Raw genomic sequence first — 22,044 nt, forward strand, 5'->3', positions numbered from 1 at the left:
GCGGGGCAGGGGCGGAGCACCGGCAGGCAGGCTCGGTCTAACTGCCATTCTCGCGCGTGGTCCCCGCCGCGCATGCCCCTAACGAGTGGCGTTCATTGGACGGGAGGGGCAGGGGAGGGGACTGGGAACGGTGCGAGCCGCGGTGTGTGGAGAAGCTGCTGCCGGTGTCATGGCGGAGCTGAGTGAGGAGGCGCTGCTGTCAGTATTACCGACGATCCGGGTTCCTAAGGCTGGAGACCGGGTCCACAAAGACGAGTGCGCCTTCTCCTTCGACACGCCGGTAAGCCCATTCCCCACTCCCGCAGCGAGCACGACTTCCTTCCATCGCACTGGTCATTCCGCCGGGGCCTGCAAGGCTTGGGCTACCGCCTCCCTGCGATGCACCATGGGACTTGTAGTTTCTCACGCGCCACTCTGCCGTTGCCCTTCATTAACTGCGGCTGTCGTGTGACTACCGCCCCCGGAAGCCGCCGCGCTCGTCTCTCACGCTCCCCGCCTCGTGGAGCACTGTGGGCATTGTAGTCGCTCACTTCCCTCGTTGCCGTTCTAAGCTAGGGGCGCAGCCTGACCGTCGGACTACATCCCCCAAGTGGACCCTTGGGAAAACCTGGCAGTCGGCCTTGTCTGCCGCGCACGGCTCTCCGGGTTTTGTAGTCTCGTGTAGGAGTGATGGGGACGACTCCCCACTGTTCTCAGCCGGGGTTGGAGTTGGGGCCTGGGGAACCGCAGTTCCTAGGCGGTTACCCGTCTGGGAGTGGGCTTTCAAGAAGTCCGGTTCAGAGAAAGGCAGAGCTTTAGAAAGCCTCCACCCCGTGGTTAATGGACAGGGGGCGGGGAGGGGAGGAAAGAAGAGAGGAAAGCTCTAGTCGTTTTTCCTTCGAAGTGAGCAATGGCCGCAGCCCCCACCCTTCCCCCGCCCCGCCAGCCCATCCCATACAGCCGAGGGAACCCCTTTTAAAGTATTCCTGGAGAGGTAGTTTCTTTCTCGGAGAATGCTAAGGCCTCTTTTCCGTCCCACTCCCACTCTTGGCTAGTGACACAAAGCCACCTCCCACACCACGCTCCACGTTTTGCAGGCTCCACCTGGTACCTCTCTGCCTTCCTGTGTCACCCTCCATCGAGGAGGTCCTCCGGGGCCTGAACTGAGAAGGCAGCAGCTTGGGTGGGATCCGCCCCCCTCACCACCCCTCCCTTCAAGCTGCTGGGCCCTGCCCAGGGTATTCTGCCAGACCAGCTCGTGGCCTGAAAACTGCAAGTCAGAGTGGAAAGCCTTCGTGACTGCATCACCAGTGCCGAGCAGAAAAGCATGATGTGAGGCCCAGTCCAGGATCATGACTGTGATTTGTGGTTTGCTTGTTGGCTAGGCTTTAATCTGGGCCTCAGACAATGTGCCGCTTCTCTGAAGTCTGGCTTTGGCAGAGGTAAAAGAAGGGTTCCCAATTCTTGGTGAAATCAGCATCTTTAATTTCCAACAGAGAAGTTTAATCACTTCAGAGCTCCCACTTTCTTCCTAGGAGGAAAAGGTTTTCCTTAAAGTATATGGTAGAAGTCAGTGGGTCCCTCTTTACACTTAACATTCATTCGCGTCTCTCTCTTTAGTAACTGCTTTAAATAATCCAAACAGGGTTTTTGTAATCTTGTGACACTTTTCCCTCTTTCACCCCAAGTCAAGAGATTTCAGTGTGCCCTGGTTATTTGCTAACCAACCTCCAGCATATTTGATTATCTTCAAATTGGGTTCATGATAGAAAGAGCTTGATTGACCTACCTGGTGAGAAATGCTCTATTTGTTCATGGACTTGCAGTACACACTGTTCTCGGAAGTGGTACGGAGCAATCTATGGGGCCAAGAACTACCTTAGACAGTGCTCTGTTTTTAATATCACAGCAGATAAATGGTCAAGGCCACTGAGGCTTTTATTCCTGGAAGAGGTTGCCTATTGTTGCTCAAAGCCTTGGATCTGAGAGAAGACTCTTATGGTCTCCAATTTCCTCCTCCACCTTCTCCATCACTCTTTATAACGGCACTGGAAAACTTGGTCAGCTTTGGGGGAAGCCCATCCTCCTTAATCAGCTGTGTTTCTGGGTGGACACCCGTCTGTCCCTGTTTTCACAGGTTATGTGTGTTCTAGCTATCTCAGCAAGTGTTTCGAGATTGTTCTCAGAAGGGCATAGCTTTGAGATTGGTGATTGTTGGGACTTCAGTAGGGATCTTGGTGGTCAGAGAGGAGGCAGAGGAGAGAGGGTGGTGGCTGTAGAATGCTGGACTTCATGACCCTGCCAGACTGGCTGCAAATTTAGCAGTGAGTCCCTAACAAGTCATTGTTCCCCTGGAGCCACGCTTCAGCAGGAGAGGAGGGAGAAGACTCACAGTGTGGACTCTGGTAGAGTGTGGTAAAGGAAAGGTCTTTTTGGCTTGATGTTTAGGCTCACTGCTGTAATCCAGCACTTTGGGAGGCCAAGGTGGAAGGATTGCTTGAGGCCACAAGTTAAAGACCAGCCTCAGCAACACAGCGAGACCCCGTCTCTTAAAAAAAACAAAAAACAAAAACAAAAACAAAAACCCTAGGCCTGGTGGCATGTGCCTGTAGTCCCAGCTCCTCAGGAGACTGAGGCAGGAAGATCATTTGCGCCTGGGAGGTTGAGGCTGCAGTGAGCTATGATCATGCCACTGCACTTCAGGTTGGATGACCGAGTGAGACCCTGTCTCTAAAATACATTTTTTTTTTTTTTTTAAGGAAAGGTATTTTTGCTCGCTGGCATACTCGGATCAGATATACTGTTCAAGTGCTTGAATCTCTGCTCTTCCAGTCTGAAAGGTCTTCTGAATCTTGGAGATCAGATAGGGTTTGTCTTAGGTGTTCCTGATTTGGGTTCAGTGTCTGATACAAGGCTTTCCTCTTCCAGGTAGGGACCCTTTTGCCCTTGGAATGTAACCTCCAGCACTGGAAGTCTATGGTATTTGATCCCCATTTACTTTCTGGATCTGTTAGCCTCAGGAAAGAGGTGAAGGGAGTCCTCTGTGATTGACTAAAAGGGCTCCAAAGCCCAAGAAGGAGCAGGAGGAAAGCGAAATGGTGACTGGTCCTGCTGCTGAACGGTGAAGACGAGCTGGTGTTCCTTAGCCCCCGATGTCCTTGTTGGTTGTTATCAAAATCATGGCAGGAGGCCGGGCGCGGTGGCTCAAGCCTGTAATCCCAGCACTTTGGGAGGCCGAGGCGGGTGGATCACGAGGTCGAGAGATCGAGACCATCCTGGTCAACATGGTGAAACCCCGTCTCTACTAAAAATACAGAAAATTAGCTGGGCATGGTGGCGCGTGCCTGTAATCCCAGCTACTCAGGAGGCTGAGGCAGGAGAATTGCCTGAACCCGGGAGGCAGAGGTTGCGGTGAGCCGAGATCGTGCCATTGCACTCCAGCCTGGGTAACAAGAGAGAAACTCCGTCTCAAAAAAAAAAAAAAAAAAAAAAATCATGGCAGGAAATGGGGAGAATCATAGCTATGTCCCAGGTCTTAAAAGGCTGAATAACTTGCCACGGGCCACACAGTGTTAGAGAACAGAGGAATTCTTCTGGAACCCAGCGTTTGATTCCAGGTTTTGGTTTCCTCGCCTGGCCAGGCTTCACAACCTCATGTTTCCACCCTTACCTCTTGTCCTGCAGGAGTCTGAGGGGGGCCTCTACATCTGCATGAACACATTTCTGGGCTTCGGGAAACAGTATGTGGAGAGACATTTCAATAAGACCGGCCAGCGCGTCTACTTGCACCTCCGGCGGACCCGGCGCCCGGTAGGGACGGGGCTGGGGCAAGGGCTGGGCACATTCTATTCCATTCCGACCTCCTGTTGGACTCAGTTTCTTTTTTTCACCTACTTATGTTTGTGTCATTAAAGCTTGGCACAGATGTTTTTTCGCTTTATTTTGTTCTGAGATGAACCACTACCTCCTCCCCTCCCTCCCCACCATTTTTTCCTTCGCTTGTGCTCATTGCCAATCCAGCCCTTCCTGCTTCATTGCAGAAAGAGGAGGACCCTACCACAGGCACTGGAGACCCGCCCCGGAAGAAGCCCACGCGACTGGCCATTGGTGAGCACCACTGCGGTTCTGTTCTTCTCCATGAGCTGGTCTTTCTGGCTCTCAGCAGCACCAGGAAAGCCCCAAAGAGTGGGCCTGATTGGTGGCCCTGGAACTCTGGATGGGGCAGACGAGGTGCTGGATCGGAGGAGGGACATTGACCTATCGTTGCTGCTCTACTCTCCCTCTTCTTCCCTGTACCTCCAGGTGTTGAAGGCGGGTTTGACCTTAACGAGGAGAAGTTTGAATTAGATGAGGATGTGAAGATCGTCATTTTGCCAGATTACCTGGAGATTGCCCGGGATGGACTGGGGGGCCTGCCTGACATTGTCAGAGATCGGGTATGACTCCCTCGCATTCTACACAAGATTCTAGAGCAAGATGGGACAGGGTAGTGATGTCTCAGGCAAGCACTGACAAAGCCGAAGGCCGCGGGGAAGAGGGGCATGTGGGGCAGGGGGTTGGGTACTGCCTCTGACCCTCTGCTTCCCCAGGTGAGCAGTGCCGTGGAGGCCCTACTGTCGGCCGACTCCGCCTCCCGCAAGCAGGAGGTGCAGGCCTGGGACGGGGAAGTACGGCAGGTGTCTAAGCATGCCTTCAACCTCAAGCAGTTGGACAACCCTGCTCGAATCCCTCCCTGGTAAAGCCTGGCCCCTCTGCCTCTGGGCACCACCCCCAGAGCAAGGGCAAGGAGACTACTTTTCTGGGGGATCTGGTGGGAGAGCAGGATAGGAAGGGAGACTTGGAAATGAACAAGACAGGGGCATGGCCAGAGGAAAGGAGAGAGAGACCTCTCTCTCTGCCGCTCCCACATATTCCTGACCCACATTTCCGCTGATTCTCTTCCCCCTGGGTTAGTGGCTGGAAGTGCTCCAAGTGTGACATGAGAGAGAACCTGTGGCTCAACCTGACAGACGGCTCCATCCTCTGTGGACGACGCTACTTTGACGGCAGTGGGGGCAACAACCATGCTGTGGAGCACTACCGGGAGACCGGCTACCCGCTGGCTGTCAAGCTGGGCACCATCACCCCCGATGGAGCCGGTACTCCCTCCCCTCCTCCAGCCACTCTCACTCTCAAATGGGTTTCATTTGTTAGTGATTTCCTGTGACGTGTAGAATACGAGAATGCATTATCTTGATAAGAAAGGAAAATAGCCAGATTCAGTGGCTCACCTTTGTAATCCTAGCACTTAGGGAGGCCGAGGCAGGAGGATCGCTTGAGCCCAGGAGTTCGAGACCAGCCTGGGCAACATAGTGAGACCTCATCTCTACGAAAAAAGAAAAAATTAGCTGGATGTGGTAGCTCCTGCCTGTAGTCTCAGGTACTCAGCTGGCTGAGGCAAGAGGATCACTTGAGCAGGCGCGAGGTCGAGGCTGCAGTGAGCTATGCTTGCACCACTGGACTCCAGCCTGGGCTACAGATACCTTGTCTCAAAAAAGGAAAATACCAGAGATGAGACTAAATTTGTGATTGCTTCCTGCTCAAATCCTCATCCCGTTCCTACCAAACCTATCTTACTTTAAACTACATGGGTGGAATCAGAATCACAATTAATTCCAACCCTCACCCTGTTTCATTTGTGTTCCCTAACAGTTGGTCCCAGAAGGGCTATGACCTCACTCACGTTCAGGGGAACCAAGAGGGTGGACCTTACTGGCTGTCCTGTCCCCTGGGGCAAGTCCCGTCTGGGCAAGGGATGGAATGGTGACCAGGCCAGTCCTGAGCCACTTCCCCTGATTCTCTTCCTGCCTCCTGCTCTAGACGTGTACTCGTACGATGAAGATGACATGGTCCTGGACCCCAGCCTGGCCGAGCACCTGTCCCACTTTGGCATCGACATGCTGAAGATGCAGAAGGTGAGACCCCCTTCAGCTTCAGATTCTTTGGCTTCCTACCCCTGTGAGGCCCTTCCTCCTTGCCTGAGGCTGAGGGAGGGTTTTAGAGAAATCTAGTTAACCCCTTCCCCAAGACATGTGGGCTTCTTTTAAATAACTTTCTAAAATCATTTATTCAGTGAATACTGCTGAATACCTACTATGTGATAGACGCAGTAGCAGTGTGAATAAGGCAGATGCGATTTTTGCTTATAGGAGCTCTACTCTAGAAGAAAAGGCAGACATTAGTCACGTTTCCACATGAATAAGTGAATAGTTGCAAACTGTGGTGGGTGCTATGAAAGGAAGGTGGAGGGTACTATAGTAGTTAACAGCAGGGGGACCTGGCCTAGTTTAGGGATGGGGACATTTCCTTGAGGGGGTGATGCTTGAGTGACAGTGTGAAGTAGGGGTGGGGTAACTTAAGGATGGGAAAGACATTTCAGGTAGAGGGAATTTTTATTCCTCATTCAAGCAGAGGCCCTGATGACTAACGGGCCTCTGGGACAATTATGTGTGGCCCTCTGGAACTTGAACTGGATGATACTCAACATACCTCCCATGTTTGAGCCTGTAATTTCGCAAATTCTAGGCCACAGTTGGGTATCAGCCTAGACTCAGTGAGAGATCAAGGTAAAAACTACAGGATTGAGTTTCTCACTCAGTCTGAAGTGCTCCTTCTCACACAGACAGACAAGACGATGACTGAGTTGGAGATAGACATGAACCAGCGGATTGGTGAATGGGAGCTGATCCAGGAGTCGGGTGTGCCACTCAAGCCCCTGTTTGGGCCTGGCTACACAGGCATCCGGAACCTGGGTAACAGCTGCTACCTCAACTCTGTGGTCCAGGTGCTCTTCAGCATCCCTGACTTCCAGAGGAAGTGAGTAGTGTCCTCCCCTTCCCCAGGCCCCGTCCTGGTCAGCAGCCTCTGGGCACACTCCTCCTTCAGCTGCCCTCAGCACTTCAGCATTTGTTCCCAGTTTTAGAGTAGCTCCTGTCGGCTGGGTGTGTTGGCTCACATCTGTAATCCCAGTACTTTGGGAGGCCAAGATGGAAGGATGTCTTGAGTCCAGGAGGTTGAGATCAGCCTGGGCTGATCAGCCCTTTCCTCCGAGCTCAGGCCAGAGCCCTTCCAATTGTTCTTCCCTTGATTTTTAGGTATGTGGATAAGCTGGAGAAGATCTTCCAGAATGCCCCGACGGACCCTACCCAGGACTTCAGCACCCAGGTGTACGTAACCAGGTCCTATGTAGCAAGGCTGTTGAGAGTCATGGCCGGGGACTTTCCTCCTCCATGGCCGCCCGTGGGGTGCAGCACATTACCCCTTGGCCTATCATGAGCTTTCGGGTGACTGCTCTCTGGGCGTGTTGCCTGTCTTGAGCTGGGTTCCTGTGGAATCTAAGGTTTTTCACGTTGTCGAGAGTTGGTGAGGGAGAGCCATGAGCAGGGGTTGAGTTGGGGACGCATGGGGACGTTAGTTGAAGTGAAATGTTTTCTCGGATATTAACGCAGGGCCAAGCTGGGCCATGGCCTTCTCTCCGGGGAGTATTCCAAGCCAGTACCGGAGTCGGGCGACGGGGAGCGGGTGCCAGAACAGAAGGTAGGACTCTGTCCCTTTCAGGCTCTGGGATTGTGGGGAAGCTGAGGTCTGGGAGATGTCTAAAGAAGGCTTCTGGATGGCCACTGAGCCCTAGCCGAGTCCCCTGCGCTGACTGTACCTAGGAAGTTCAAGATGGCATTGCCCCTCGGATGTTCAAGGCCCTCATTGGCAAGGGCCACCCTGAATTCTCCACCAACCGGCAGCAGGATGCCCAGGAGTTCTTCCTTCACCTTATCAACATGGTGGAGGTAAGGGCTGGGAAGATGGCACACCCCCATCTTCCTGCCATTTACTTCCTCTCCTTCCTACCCATTCCTCCCTCTGTCAGCCCCAACCCAGTCCCACCCCTGAACCCCTCCAGTCTATGTCCCTGTGAGTAGTGCTTGCACCTGAGGAGGATGGTGAAGGCGATCATCTTTACCCTTGATGGGCTCGAAGCCCAATTCACATTACGCCCAAAGACAGTGATACGAGAATCCTTACTGCTTATAAAGAAAAATACAAGCATGTTCCAACACAGTCCCTCAGTGCAGGGATGGGACCAGAAATGGGTGGGGGTCGGTTCATTAGGGAAGGTTTCCGCTCTGCATCCCCGTGCTCCTGAGTGGTAGTCTGCCTTCCCTCCCCGACTCTCCCATGAACCTTTTAGCCTTTATTCTGTTCCCTGGCTTCCCAGACCGCACTATCCTGCCTCTTTCCCATAGAGGAATTGCCGGAGCTCTGAAAATCCAAATGAAGTGTTCCGCTTCTTGGTGGAGGAAAAGATCAAGTGCCTGGCCACCGAGAAGGTGAAGTACACCCAGCGGGTCGACTACATCATGCAGCTGCCTGTGCCCATGGATGCCGCCCTTAACAAAGGTGGGTTGCTCCATCAGTAAGGCCTTGGCACGGTGGGAGGCTAAGGTCTAGGAAGAATGCTTGGGCACCTGATGGCGAGCAGAGCCCATGGAATGCCCTGCTCCACCAGCCAGGGTTCCAGTCTGGGCCACCAGGGGTAGGTAGGATTAACCTCGTCCAGTGGACTCTCAGCTTATTAGCAGAGCTGTGTGGAAACAGGCAAGATGTCTTGGACATGTGTCAGGGGGACTTTGGAAAGGCAGAGAAACTGAAACACAGACACAGAGCCGGGAGGGTGAGGCCAAGCAGGCAAAGAGGCAGCACCCTCTGAAGGGTCCACCGACCCATTCTGTCACTAGAGGAGCTTCTGGAATACGAGGAGAAGAAGCGGCAAGCCGAAGAGGAGAAGATGCCACTGCCAGAACTGGTTCGGGCGCAGGTGCCATTCAGCTCCTGCCTGGAGGCCTATGGGGCCCCTGAGCAGGTGGATGACTTCTGGAGCACGGCCCTGCAGGCCAAGTCAGTAGCTGTCAAGTAAGTCCTCTGGTCGGGGCCTGAGGCTGTGGGTCAATGCAGAGCCATCCCAGAGGATATCTCTGCCTGTTCCCTGTTCTTTCATTGCTTTGTGGTTAGAATCTCAGGGTTCAGTCAGTTGGGCTGGTAACCTGGCCCTGGTGGAATCAAGGAGCCCTGGAGGGTAGACACGGGTGGTGACTGCCCCACCTTGTCCTGCCTCACCACTCCCTCTTCTCCCGAGGCATGGATCTCTTTGTAATGTAGCCTCTCTTCACTCCCCTCAGTCGTGGCTGAGCACAGGCACTTAGGATCAGCTGTGGGCAGCATCTGGATTTCCAGCAAATGGGCCCACTTTGTGGCTAGCCATTGGCACCAGGCATGGGTGTGAGACCTGAAAGACGGCTTTGGTCTCGGGGAGTCAGCCCCCCAGCCCGTTGGCGCTCCTGCCAGTGAAACAGCCCTTCTTGCGTGTGTGCGTGTGCGTCTTGTTTTTTTGAGACAGAGTCTCACTCTGTCACCCAGGCTGGACGGCAGTGGAGCGATCTCAGCTCACTGCAACCTCCGCCTGCCCTGTTCAAGTGATTCTTCTGCCTCAGCCTCCTGAGTAGCTGGGACTACATGCACGAGCCATCATGCCTGGCTGATTTTTGTATTTTTAGTAGAGACAGGGTCTCATCATATTGGCCAGGCTGGTCTCAAACTCCTGACCTTGTGATCCACCCGCCTTGGCCTCCCAAAATGCTGGGATTACAGGCATGAGCCACTGTGCCTGGTGTTTTCTTTTTTCCTTTCTTTAAATAGAGACGGGGCCTCACTCTGTTGCCCAGGCTGGTCTGGAACTCCTGAGCTCAAGCAGTCATCCTGTCCTGGCCTCCCAGAGTGCTGGAATTGCAGCTGTCAGCCACCATGCCCGGCCTTTTTTCTTCTGTTGTTTACAGCCTGCCTTCTGGCCTCTGCTGCTCCTCGTTGGCCAAGGAAAGGCATCAGATGCCTGCCCAGGGGAGGAGAAGAATATGGAGGATCTTCTGGGTTACTGGGATTCTTACCCATAAGGGGCGGAACCCCAGGTGGGAGTTTCAGGAGAGAAGAACCCTGGGGATTCTCTGGGTACCAGCACAGTCTCTCTTCCCTAGGACCACACGATTTGCCTCATTCCCTGACTACCTGGTCATCCAGATCAAGAAGTTCACCTTCGGCTTAGACTGGGTACCCAAGAAACTGGGTATGGCTGCTGGAATGAGGGAGGTTAAGCAGAAAATGCTAGAGAAAGAAGGGGCCTTAACACATGTAAACTAGTGTTGCTCAAAACTTTTCCTCTGAAAGGGGGGAAAAAAATCACCTTGTATGTTTCAAAATGTTTCTAGTATGAAAGCACTAACTCAAAATTTTAAAAGCCTTCTTTGATTGTTATAGGTATGATTTACAACCAAAAGTGATTTTCCTAGGTTTTTTTTAATAATTGGTAAGCTGTTTTCATTTTGATAATCTTGAAATGATTAATTGTCGTGAGTCTTACAGGTCCCTGACTGTCATGTGAGAACTCATGATGTACCTTCATTTTCTAGATAAGGAAGCTGAGACTCGCAGGAGTATAAAATCATTCTGCCTCACAAGTTCTAAGCCCCCTCCCCTGTCCATAGCTCATCTGTGGTAGATCTAGGACCAGCATCCTGCTCTCCCAGCTCCCAGGCTTAGTATTATTGGTCTTATACTGGGACCCCTAAGATTGGTGCCGTGCTTTTAACAGCTCCTCTTTACAGAGCAGTTCTGACATAGGGGGCAGGGGATTGAGGTTCCTGAATCGCTTTCCAGGTAGGCCTCCGGGAGCGGCTGAGGTGACCCTTTTCCCACAGATGTGTCCATTGAGATGCCAGAGGAGCTCGACATCTCCCAGTTGAGGGGCACAGGGCTGCAGCCCGGGGAGGAGGAGCTGCCAGACATTGCCCCACCCCTGGTCACTCCGGATGAGCCCAAAGGTAGCCTTGGTTTCTATGGCAACGAAGACGAAGACTCCTTCTGCTCCCCTCACTTCTCCTCTCCGACATGTTAGTGACTCTTCTTCCTGCCCGTCTCTGTCCCGTGCTGATGGGGGCCTCTCTGCCTTGCATCCCCTGCCCTGTCCTCTGTGTGTCTCCTGTCCTCCCTTTCCAAATTCCTCTCCCCTTTTCTGATTGACGTGGGGCCTGACCGGAGCACTCCCGGCCTCCTTCTGGGCGTGGATGGCAGCAGTACCAGCTGGTGGCCTCTCTGCCCTTATTACCTCCCTGGTTCGAGTAGGGTGGGGGTATCATCTTCCAGAAACAGGGCCCATTCTGTGAGGATGGGCAGGGACCCACATTACAATTGTGTGGTCATTTTAGTCTTGGGATAAGGTGCCAATCCATGGGAGAAAAATGCATGGAATGGGTGACTGGAAGAGGGCTGGAGCCTGCCTGTGGGAGGGAGGAGGAGCAATCAGTGGTCCAATCACTCGGTCCCTGTATCCGCAATTCCCATCACAGCGCCCATGCTGGATGAATCAGTCATCATCCAGCTGGTGGAGATGGGCTTCCCTATGGACGCCTGCCGCAAAGCTGTCTACTACACGGGGAACAGCGGGGCCGAGGCCGCCATGAACTGGGTCATGTCGCACATGGATGATCCAGGTAGGCCGGGGTGGGGAGCAGGTGGGGCAGGGCCTCCATCCTCCCCCAAACACATCAACCCCTTCCCATCCACAGATTTTGCAAACCCCCTCATCCTGCCTGGCTCTAGCGGGCCGGGCTCCACAAGTGCAGCGGCCGACCCCCCTCCCGAGGACTGTGTGACCACCATCGTCTCCATGGGCTTCTCCCGGGACCAGGCCCTGAAAGCGCTGCGGGCCACGGTATGGGCTGCTTCAGCTAAGGACATGGGGCCAGTGGGGAAGAAGCGGGTGGGAGTGAGGGGCCGTCCCTCTTGAGCAAGACAAAAGACAACAGGTGTGGTCTGGCCAAGGCTGGGTACCACTCTTTTTGGCTGTGATGAAGGAGCTGAGGCCTGCTTTCGCTGCTGGTTTTCTTGCCCCAGAACTTGTTAGAAAAAGTAACGCTTCCCTCCTCTCTAAGAACAATAGTTTAGAACGGGCTGTGGACTGGATCTTCAGTCACATCGATGACCTGGACGCTGAAGCTGCCATGGACATCTCAGAGGGCCGCTCAGCTGCCGACTCCATCTCCGAGTCTGTGCCAGTGGGACCTAAAGTCCGGGACGGTCCTGGAAGTGAGTGTCCCCGGGAAGCAGGATGGGCCTGGTGGAATCTGGTCTGTCTCCAACTCCACATCCCTCACGCAGGCAGCTCTCCCCTCAGGGGTCAGCGGCTTCTCTCCACCAACGTGACATCTGAGGGTGGGGTTCTCTGACGTGGAAACAGACTCTGGCCTGGTACCTGCCTCACATTCCCTGAAACTCCTGTCGAGTCTGAGCTGTTGGCTGTCTCTGGGCCATCACTAAAGCTTTCCTCTCCTGTTTCCTTCCTTGCCCTCTCTCTCCTTCCCTAGAGTATCAGCTCTTTGCCTTCATTAGTCACATGGGCACCTCCACCATGTGTGGTCACTACGTCTGCCACATCAAGAAGGAAGGCAGGTGAGTGCTGGCCATGTGCGTTTTGAGTGGAGAATCGTGGTGAGAATGAGCAGGGGCATCTGGAAGTCCTTGGGATAGCTGTGGGAGAAGGTGAAGGGACTGCCTGATGGGGACATAAAGATGCCGGAGAGTGACAGGAGGTCTTGCAGCTGTGATTGGCCCAAGGGTTAGATCTGGCCACTGGCTTTTTTTAAGAGGTGGGATCTCAGTATGTTCCCTACGCTGGTCTTGAACTCCTGAGCTCAAGTGATCCTCCCTCCTCAGCCTCCCAAAGTGCTAGGATTACAGCTGTGAGCCACTGCGCCCGGCCAGGCCCCCTGCCTTTGTAAATAAAGGTTCACTGGAACATGGCCACGCTTGTTTATGTGTTGTCTGGGCCTGTTTTCACGCTGCGGCAGGAAAACTGACTCACTGTGTCAGAGACCAGAGGGCCTGGAGAACCTCAAATACTATCTGGCCCTTTCCAGAAAAAGTTTACCAACCCCCTGCCTCCCCGGGATGGGTGGGGGGTGGTTGTAAAGGTATTGGAGAATCCGAAGACATCAAATGGGGGTCATGACCCTTGTGAGATTGTGAAGCTCCCTTGGAGCAGGTGGTGTCTGGGCTGTGGATTTGGGGTACTGGCAGAGAATGCGGAGAGCATTTCCAGGGGCTGTGTCTGAGGGACTATGTGATGCCACCCGGAATGCCCAGTTTGTTCGTTCTTTCCTGTTCTCTCCATTTCCCCAGATGGGTCATCTACAATGACCAGAAAGTGTGTGCCTCTGAGAAGCCGCCCAAGGACCTGGGCTACATCTACTTCTACCAGAGAGTGGCCAGCTAAGAGCCTGCCTCACCCCTTACCACTGAGGGCAGGGGAAGACCACCTGGCCTGAGGGGGAGGGGCTGAGGGACGGCCTTCAGCCCCCTGCTCTGTACCCTTTTCCTTTTGTCCCTGGCAGCAGGGAAGAAGCTGGAGGCCGTGGGAGAATGGCCGGGCAGAGCGGAGGGGCAGCGACAGACTCTGGGGATGGAGCAGGAAGGGGCCGGGAGGGGCCGGCCGCCTGTCCGTAAGGAGACTTTGCTGCTTGCCCTGCCCCTGGAATCTGCAGTGCTCTGCTTCTGTGTCGCCCTGCCCAGCACCCTGGTGTGGAGGGAGGGGTCTCGTTTGTGCGCGTGGGTGTAGCTTTGTGCATCCTCTCCCAGGGGAGGGAGCACCTGTGCCTCCCCCCACCTTCGTTTGCCCCTGTGTGGTTGGTCCAGGAGGGATGTGAGGGAAATGGGGACCCCCCCCCTTGCCCTCCTGCCTCAGTCTTTCCCCCCACCCTGTCTCTTCCTTGTCCTTCTCTGGAAAATGCCAAAATACACGATGTGAATAAAAGTACAACGGCTAAAACTGTGTCCTGTTTGATACCTTGGGAGAGGCTGACCTTCTCGAGGTTAGCAAGAGGGCCGGTTAGCAGAGGGCATTTCAGAAAACTCTCCTAGCTCTGTCCCCCTCTCCCCCATAGGCAAGTCTTCACTTTTCAGTGGTTCTAGAGCTCTTGGGAAATCGGGGTTGGGTGGAGAAGTGGAGTCGAGTGACGAAATGGCTGGCACAAAGCCGAAGAAAGACGGGGTGAAAAGCCCTTCCCTCTCTGGTCACACAGGAGCCCGAGTATTTCCCAGATGTCCCTAGGGGCTAGCCGGCTTCAGTCTGGGTCTTGGTCCCTGCAGTTCCTGCCAGGCCTTGGCCAGCTGGGGCGAGGGTTGGGATACTCCTGGCGGCCTATGTCTCTGTGGACTGCCCCTCCCTCTCTCAACCCTGCATTTGCCCCGCAAGTCTTGACTCGGGTAGACTCCCTGGGTACAAGGTGCTTGCTCAGCAGTCGGGCCTGAGCTGCTCCGACGGGGGAAGGGGGTTCTTTATTCCACAGATGGAGAGGGACCCTCTCTGCCCCAGTGAGCTATTTGGGCTACGGGCCAAGTTGCCACGAGCTAGCTCCGCTGAACCACATCTGGCCCCGTGGGGGGGCTCAGTCGCCAAGCGAGAGCTCACAGGTGTCGCCATGCCCCCAAAAGCCCTGCCATCGTGGCAGAGGCGACCGAGCCCCCGACGCCCCTAGAACGTTGCTAATAAGAAGGGAGAACGTCAGAACAGTGCCACGCCGGGCGGCGGCCGGGTGGCGGCAGGAGGGCGGGCGGGGGGCAGGGCTCCGGGCGACGGGGCGGGCCATGGCGGAGGACGGCGAGGAGGCGGAGTTCCACTTCGCGGCGCTCTATATAAGCGGGCAGTGGCCGCGGCTGCGCGCTGCCACTGACCTTCAGTGCCTCGGATCCAGCGCCATGGCTCCCTCCAGGAAGTTCTTCGTGGGGGGGAACTGGAAGATGAACGGGAGGAAGCAGAATCTGGGGGAGCTCATCAGCACTCTGAACGCGGCCAAGGTGCCGGCAGACACCGGTAAGCCCCGGCTGGGGAGAGGCTGGGCCGGGCCGGGCCGGGGCCAGGGCGGGAGTGGCAGCGCGCTCTCCCGAGGCCCCGAGTCCGGTGTCCGCGCGGACCTGATGCAGGGCTGGGGGACGAGGGCCGCTGGGGTTCTGGCAGGGGCCCCGCAGCCGCAGCCCTGTCGGTGCGTCCAGGGGACAGGGCGGAGCACGTGATGCCCCCTTGGACTGTGGGGGAGGAAAGGACGTTTTGGGTCTCCGGGAGGAAGGTGGCCCCGGGGCGCACATTGAGGCTGTGCCCGCCAGGCGCCGGGATTAGGAGCGGAGCCCGAGGCTTTGCGGGCGACCGGGGGAGGCTGACCGCAGCCCCCGGGGTTGGGGAGGAGGCTGGGCCGCGTGCGCTTCCCGCTACCTGCCCCACGGCCTCCGGCGCCGTGCGCCGCCGCACGTCGCCCCAGACTCCTCCCTCGCCTTGCCTGCGGCAGAGTCCCAGTATCTCGCTGTTCCGGGCCCGTGAGCCCCCAGCTCCGACCCCTTCCCTGCAGCAGCCTCAGCGACTCCTGCCTTCCACGGAAGGGACCGAGCTGGTGCCAAACAGGCTGAGCGATCTGGGAGTGAGGAGCCATCCTACCGCTTTCCCCAACCTGGAAACGAGAACGCTCAAGGCCTCTGAGTCAGTTAGCTCTGTCCCACCCACGGGCAAAGGATGCTCTCCTCCATCTTCACTCCTACCCCCTCAACCGAAATCAGAACCTCGGGCCTGATCCAAAGAGGCATCCCCTTCTTGTTCATTCCCCAAAGGCCCCAGAGGCCCCCATACAGTCCCCAAGAGTTGGCCCCTTCTCCTTTTACTACAAATCCTTGCCTTGTAAAGGGGAGGTGAGGATGGGCTATTTTAGAAGGGGGCAGGGTTGGCCCCTAGAGAATGCTGAGTCTGGGAGGTGCCTATACCCAGAATAGCTCGAGGAAATTGGAGCCACAGCTGTTAAAAGAGCAGAGGGCAGGGTAAGGGCCGTGGCCTCTCAGGGGTACCTGGAAGGCTCTGCCAGTTGAATGCAGGCCCAGCCTGGGCTGGGAAGTGGACAAAGGTTATCTTGCTGGGGTGAAAATCGGGGGAGAGTAGAACCAAGAAGAGGGTGTCGGCTGGGGGCCCCAGGACTCTGGTTAGGAGTTGTGGCGAATGAAGGCTTTCTTTAGTCTCATCCCACTGTGGGACCCTCTTGTCCTCAGAGGTGGTTTGCGCTCCTCCCACGGCCTATATCGACTTCGCCCGGCAGAAGCTAGATCCCAAGATTGCTGTGGCTGCGCAGAACTGCTACAAAGTGTCTAACGGGGCCTTTACTGGGGAGATCAGGTGAGATGGAGGTGGAGAGGGTATGAAGGGAAAGCCACAGGTGGGCTCCCTGCTGAGCCTTGACTTCCTCTCTTCCTTTAGCCCTGGCATGATCAAAGACTGCGGAGCCACTTGGGTGGTCCTGGGGCACTCAGAGAGAAGGCATGTCTTCGGGGAGTCAGATGAGGTTAGTAGCCAAGAGAGGAGATAAGGGATGTATTTGTTCAAGAAGGATGTCTCACCAAGTCTGTTTTTCAACAGCTGATTGGGCAGAAAGTAGCCCATGCTCTGGCAGAGGGACTTGGAGTAATCGCCTGCATTGGGGAGAAGCTAGATGAAAGAGAAGCTGGCATCACTGAGAAGGTTGTTTTCGAGCAGACAAAGGTCATCGCAGGTATCTCTGGAGAAAGGGGCCTTTGAACCTAGCCAGGGCCACAGAGACTCAGAGGGTAGGGTCAGGCCCTGGAGCATGTCTTGGTCCCCATGCTGATCCAGAAAAGGAAAAGGCAGTGGGAGGGGGAGTTGAGTGAGCATCTTTGCTTGGTGCCTATCACTTCTCCAGCCCCCAAGGTAGATGCCACCTGGAAATCCCCCAATGACCACCAGGGGGCAGCCGTGGGCCACCGTTCTTCAGACTCTGGGGAATCTGTCTGGACAGCTCCTTCCTGTCCACCCTTCCCTCCATCTGTGATCTCTGCCCTGCAGATAATGTGAAGGACTGGAGCAAGGTCGTCCTGGCCTATGAGCCTGTGTGGGCCATTGGCACGGGCAAGACTGCAACACCCCAACAGGTAAATGAGCCCAGGAGCCCTGCTCTCATCCCAGTCTGCCACAGGTTTGGACAGACACAGACCATCTAGGCCAACCCCTGATTTTAAAGACTGGGAGACCCTGAGCCCAGAGACAGTGCCCAGTCCAGGGGCATCCATTCCATGGCCTGGCTTGGATCTGAGCCTTGGTACTCAGACTCAGTCAGAAACCACACTAAGTGTCCACTGGTGCCACTGATTTTTCCTCTTAGAATGAGAGGCAGAAAAGGTAAGGCTAGCGTCTTGTTCTAGGCCCAGGAAGTACATGAGAAGCTCCGAGGATGGCTTAAGTCCAATGTCTCTGATGCAGTGGCTCAGAGCACCCGTATCATTTATGGAGGTGAGTGGCTTTGCTTCCCGGCTGAGGTGGAGTGGGCTGAGGGCTAGACTGAGCCCTGGGACATGGGGGTGGGGATGGGGCGTACTGATCCCATCCTTGACCAAGCCCTTGTTCTGCTCCCTTCCCAGGCTCTGTGACCGGGGCAACCTGCAAGGAGCTGGCCAGCCAGCCTGATGTGGATGGCTTCCTCGTGGGTGGTGCTTCCCTCAAGCCTGAATTCGTGGACATCATCAACGCCAAGCAATGAGGCCCATCCATCTCCCCTATCTTTCCTGCCAAGCCAGGGACTAAGCAGCCCAGAAGCCCAGTAACTGCCCCTCCCTGCACATGCTTCTGATGGTGTCATCTGCCCCCTCTTGTGGCCTCATCCAAACTGTACCTTCCTTTAACGTTTATATCTTCACCCTGTAATGGCTGGGACCAGGCCAATCCCTTCTCCACTTACTATAATGGTTGGAACTAAACATCACCGAGGTGGCTTCTCCTTGGCTGAGAAGTGGAAGGGGTGAAATTTACTAGTGGGTCCCTTCGGCCCTAGTGCGGGCGGGAGAGAAACCATCCTCACCATGAGGCCAAGATCCTCCCCTCAGAAACCAGGAGTGCTGCCCTCTCCCACGGTGCCCGCACCTATGTGTGTGTGTGTGTATGTGAACCACCCACGTGTGAGGGAATAAACACCTGGCACTAGGTCTTGTGGTCTGTCCGCCTTCACTGGACTTGTCCATAAAATCTTCCTTTTGGAGGCAGCTATAGAAATTATCCCTTGTGCAAAAAAACAAAACCATAAACAGGTTGTTGTAACAACACCTCTTAGTATTTTTACTTCAAAAACAGTTTTGCGTAGCCGACTGCCATAGCCTTGAACGCTGTCTCTCTCTCTTCCTCCCTCTGAGTGGCTCTGGGGCTGTTGATTTCCCCAGAGCTTGGGTCGGGGTAGGGGCCCAGCCTCACTGGCTTTATAGCTGGTCTAGGCCAGCAGTGCCTCCCCACCTCCTCCAAGGGCAGGGGTGGTGGCAAGGCCCCAGCACAGTCTGTGGTATCACAGGGCTCACTGGTAGAGCAGGTAGCGCTTCATGGCAGGGGGCAAGGGCAAGGCAGACACCTGGCCAAGCCGGGTATCCCCCAGGGTGTGGCGCACACACAGGCGGCTCAGATGCAGAAGGGAGTGTGGCTCCGCTGGGAGAGAGAAGGAGGTGGAAGGTGAGTATGGGTGCAGCCACCAGCCAGACGTCCTCAGACTGCAGGGTCCTGCCCAGATGCCTTTCTGCTTTCCTGCTTTGAGTGTGCCCACCTTAGCTGAAAGGGAGATCTGAGATGCCCCGAAGTGCCGCCTCCCAATGAAGATTTCACACATCCCCAGTCAGAGCTGGGGATGAAGTGCTGGCTAAGGCCCTCTAAGCAACAGGCCAAGGTAGCTCTGACGGTGGTGGAGCTGACCCAGGCTTTGACTCCAGGGGCTTGGGAGCTGGGGCTGAGGTGCGGAAGGATGGCTCTCCACTCTACAGCTCACACACCTGCAGAGAGCAGCTCCAAGCCCTGGCCCCAGTCAGTTCCTGGGGAGGCTCCTCCCCTGCTGCCCCACCCTAAGGCCCTGCCTCCTCCCTTGTGCCCAGGGCCCCAGTGGCTCCATCCTGAGGTCTGGCTGAGGAAGGAAGTAGGTATGTGGCACAGAGGTCAGAGCCCAGGGAACCCCGTACACACCCTGGGTGCCCAGCTCTGCCCTTGCTCACGGGTTGGGATCTCCTGAACCCCCTCAGCCCTGGTGTGCCTCCCTCCATCCTTACCACTTACTGGCCAAGAGAAACTTGAGAAAGTTGCTTTCTCAGGCCTGTTTCACCTCTAAATACAGCTGTGAAGACCCCTAGCCTATCCCAGCACTGAACAGAGAAAAGAGGCAGGTTGGATGAAGGTCCATCCCCTCTGCTCTTGTCAAAGAGTTTCCATCCCAAACCGCTGCCACCAGGGACAGAAAGTTCTCCCCGCACCTGCCCAATGCCTCACCTCTCCTTTCGCCCAGGTAGCGGATGCGGACCTGGCACTGGCCCCAGACAGCGCTTACTGCCGGATAGAGGGTCCTGCCCTTCAGTCCACGGAAGGCTGGCCCCAGGTAGGTGCCCCCAATAGCGTAGCCCAGGGTTCCCTCCTCCATGTCCAGAACCACCAGCAGCCTCTCTGGCACCTCCAGCTGCTCACCCTGAGTTCCTGCTGGATACTGGGGGGCCCCGGGCCCCTTGCTCTGATGGTACAGCTTCCCCCGGCCGATGTCCCAGCCCCACGACTCGCTGTTGCTGCCCAGCAGCGCCGCGTAGTGGTCAGCCTGCAGCGGGGCGAGGGCCGTGGCCACGCCGACCACGGCATGCGTGCCCCTCTGCCCGGGGGGCCAGCCGATCTCCCAGGCGTGCAGGCCGCTCGAGTAGCCCCTCTTACCCCGGGCCCCATCGGTGCTCTGGGCCACGGGCCGCCGCTCAAAGTACAACCCCCTTTCCTTGACCTCGATGTTCTCTGAACAGTCTTTGGGGTTCCAACCGTGGCGCCGTTGGGTCCCCAGGTCAGGAGGGGGTGCAGACAGCAGCTCTTCCAAGCCCTCGGGACAGGAGAGGTCAGGGTACAGGGCCTGTGGGGTGGGGGTGCTGCTGCTGCCCCCCGCCAGGGCCGTCTGGCCCATGGACGTGAGGAGTTGGAGAACTCCCCGAAAGAGGCTTGCTGGGGCGTCTCCTGAAAGTTGAGCTCCAGTGTGGAATTGACCTGGAAGGGAGTTGGGGTAGAAGGGGCGTGAAGAGCAGAACCCCGGCGGGGGCTCGTCACCCAGGCACCCCATCCTTTCACCCAGGTTTGCCAGCTGGCCCGTCCTCCCTCCTCGCTGCCCCAAAGCTCCTGGGCCCACCATCTGCCCTCGCCCCATCTGTCCCAGATCGCCCGAGACGCTCGCGAGTTTCCCCACTTAGGGCGTCAGCAGGGACCATGCCCCTCCCCCGCCCTGAGCCCTCGCCGCTGCCCCGAACCTCGGTTGGCTTCCCAGCCCTGGAAGTTGCCGGGCCTCTGGAGGAGCCGGGCGGAAAGAAGCCGAGGCGCGCGGGCGTAGACCGCCAGCCGCTTCCGCCCCCGGCCCCTCCCCAGGGCCGCGCCCGCCCTGTGGCCCCGCCCCTCCGGGGCCGCCGGGATGTTAACCCTCTCCTCGCCGTCCCGGGCCGCGCGGCCCCGAGGCCACGCCCCTGCAGAGCCCCGCAGTCACCCCTTTCCTCGGCCGCAGCCGCGGAGAGCGCGCCCCGCCCCCGTGGAGCCCACCCCGGCGGTTAACCTTAGATCTCCGCCCCCACTGCGACCCTGCCCGAGGCCCCTCCCCAACGGCGAAGTCCGGGGGCGGTTAACCCTTCTCTCGCTGCGACGGAGTGCGCACCTGGGCAGGCCCAGCTCATAATGAACGCTTTGATGGCATCACCGCCTCTGGAATCCCTGGGGATGGTGTTCTCCACCGTCAAGACCTTTGGGCCGCCTGTGCAGCCAACTCCTGCGCCCCTGAGGATAAGGAACATGGGGTCGAGGAGGGGCTCCCTTGTGCTGACTCCCATTTCCATTTCCCTGTGATGCTGGGTCACTGTTTCTGGGTTGGTCCCTTTCTGCTGGGGTTGTGAGTCAGCCTGTGCCACCCCTGTGGCTCTGAACTCTGTCAGGCTCTGGGCTGTACGTGTCATAGTTCTCCCTGCTGGTCCAGTCTTCACACTGGATGCCAATCCATTACTGGGCCATTGATCTCATTTGGTAGAGTGTCCTGGCTAAGTCTTCAGGTTTGGGTGAAGCTATGCCACTATTTAGCTGTGTGATCTTGGGGAACTTGCCACATTACTGTTTTGTTTTGAGACAGGGTATTGCTCTGTCACCCAGGCTGGAGTTCAGTGGTGCCATCAGCCCACTGCAGCCTTGACCTCCTGGGCTAGATCCTCCTACCTCAGCCTCCTAAGTAGCTGGGACTACAGGCATTTGCTACCACACCCAGGTAATTTAAAAAAATTTTTTTTAGAGACAGGGTCTCCCTATGTTGCCCAGCCTGGTCTCAAACTTTTGGGCTCAAGCGATTCTCCTGCCTTGGCCTCCCAAAGTGCTGGGATTTCAGGCATGAGCCACTGTGCCCTGCCCCAGAGTTGTGTAGTTTTCTGTAAAGTAGAATGGGAGCAATGATGGTACTTACCTCACAGGGTTGTTGTGCAGTTGAAATAATCCAGGTAAAGCGTGTGACACAGAGCCGGGTACATAGCATGCACTCACCAAGCATCGCTGTCAGTGTGCTTACCGAGTGCCGACACTGTAAGGAGGCAATGGCCAAGGATGCAGCTGTGGAAGCAGACTGCCCGGGCATGAGTACCTGAAGGCCAGTGTGTGTACGACCTTGGGCAAATCACTCAACCTCCCCGTGCCTGTTTCTTTCTAAGACAGAGATCACATTAGTGTCTGTTGCATGGGGTTGGTAATGAGGATCAAATGAGGTTATCCTTGTAACACATTTGGAACAGTTTCTGGTTCGCATTTAATGATTTGTGCTAAGCACTGGAGATGAAGCAGTGAATCCTTAAGGACTTTTATAAAACAATGTATCATGTAGTAATAGTAAATGATATTTTGGAGATAAAAAGAATAAAAGGAATAGGACTCCT

The 22,044-nt window shown here is 56.1% G+C and overlaps 3 protein-coding genes across 4 annotated transcripts; 2 read left to right on the plus strand and 1 right to left on the minus strand.

Moving 5' to 3' along the window:
* The first annotated feature begins 87 nt into the window (after positions 1 to 87).
* Positions 88 to 13,885, plus strand: USP5 (ubiquitin specific peptidase 5). 2 transcript variants are annotated; one of them, XM_003944858.4, is made up of 20 exons: positions 88 to 280; positions 3,664 to 3,789; positions 4,020 to 4,086; positions 4,282 to 4,415; positions 4,569 to 4,714; positions 4,933 to 5,117; positions 5,839 to 5,933; positions 6,641 to 6,834; positions 7,113 to 7,184; positions 7,467 to 7,554; positions 7,677 to 7,802; positions 8,259 to 8,412; positions 8,751 to 8,925; positions 10,041 to 10,129; positions 10,761 to 10,952; positions 11,409 to 11,552; positions 11,628 to 11,773; positions 11,994 to 12,147; positions 12,426 to 12,510; positions 13,240 to 13,885. In XM_003944858.4, exons 1-20 carry the CDS (start codon positions 170 to 172, stop codon positions 13,331 to 13,333), a joined length of 2,577 nt encoding a protein of 858 aa, XP_003944907.1. In that variant the 5' UTR covers positions 88 to 169; the 3' UTR covers positions 13,334 to 13,885. The 2 variants fall into 2 exon arrangements, with proteins under 2 accessions (XP_003944907.1, XP_003944906.1); XM_003944857.4 differs by having other exon boundaries at positions 89 to 280; positions 10,761 to 10,883.
* Positions 13,886 to 14,667: 782 nt separating this feature from the next.
* On the plus strand, positions 14,668 to 18,084 carry TPI1 (triosephosphate isomerase 1). Its single transcript, XM_039461714.2, has 7 exons — positions 14,668 to 14,929; positions 16,144 to 16,267; positions 16,349 to 16,433; positions 16,508 to 16,640; positions 16,952 to 17,037; positions 17,308 to 17,395; positions 17,524 to 18,084. Exons 1-7 carry the CDS (start codon positions 14,704 to 14,706, stop codon positions 17,640 to 17,642), a joined length of 861 nt encoding a protein of 286 aa, XP_039317648.1. The 5' UTR covers positions 14,668 to 14,703; the 3' UTR covers positions 17,643 to 18,084.
* A 103-nt stretch (positions 18,085 to 18,187) lies between these two features.
* On the minus strand, positions 18,188 to 20,508 carry SPSB2 (splA/ryanodine receptor domain and SOCS box containing 2). Its single transcript, XM_010332874.2, has 3 exons — positions 20,398 to 20,508; positions 19,397 to 20,140; positions 18,188 to 18,571 (listed from the first exon to the last, which is right to left on the minus strand). Exons 2-3 carry the CDS (start codon positions 20,058 to 20,060, stop codon positions 18,444 to 18,446), a joined length of 792 nt encoding a protein of 263 aa, XP_010331176.1. The 5' UTR covers positions 20,061 to 20,140; positions 20,398 to 20,508; the 3' UTR covers positions 18,188 to 18,443.
* Between the last annotated feature and the right edge of the window lie 1,536 nt (positions 20,509 to 22,044).

The sequence above is a fragment of the Saimiri boliviensis genome, chromosome 7, assembly GCF_048565385.1.
Source record: "Saimiri boliviensis isolate mSaiBol1 chromosome 7, mSaiBol1.pri, whole genome shotgun sequence".
NCBI lineage: Eukaryota > Metazoa > Chordata > Mammalia > Primates > Cebidae > Saimiri > Saimiri boliviensis.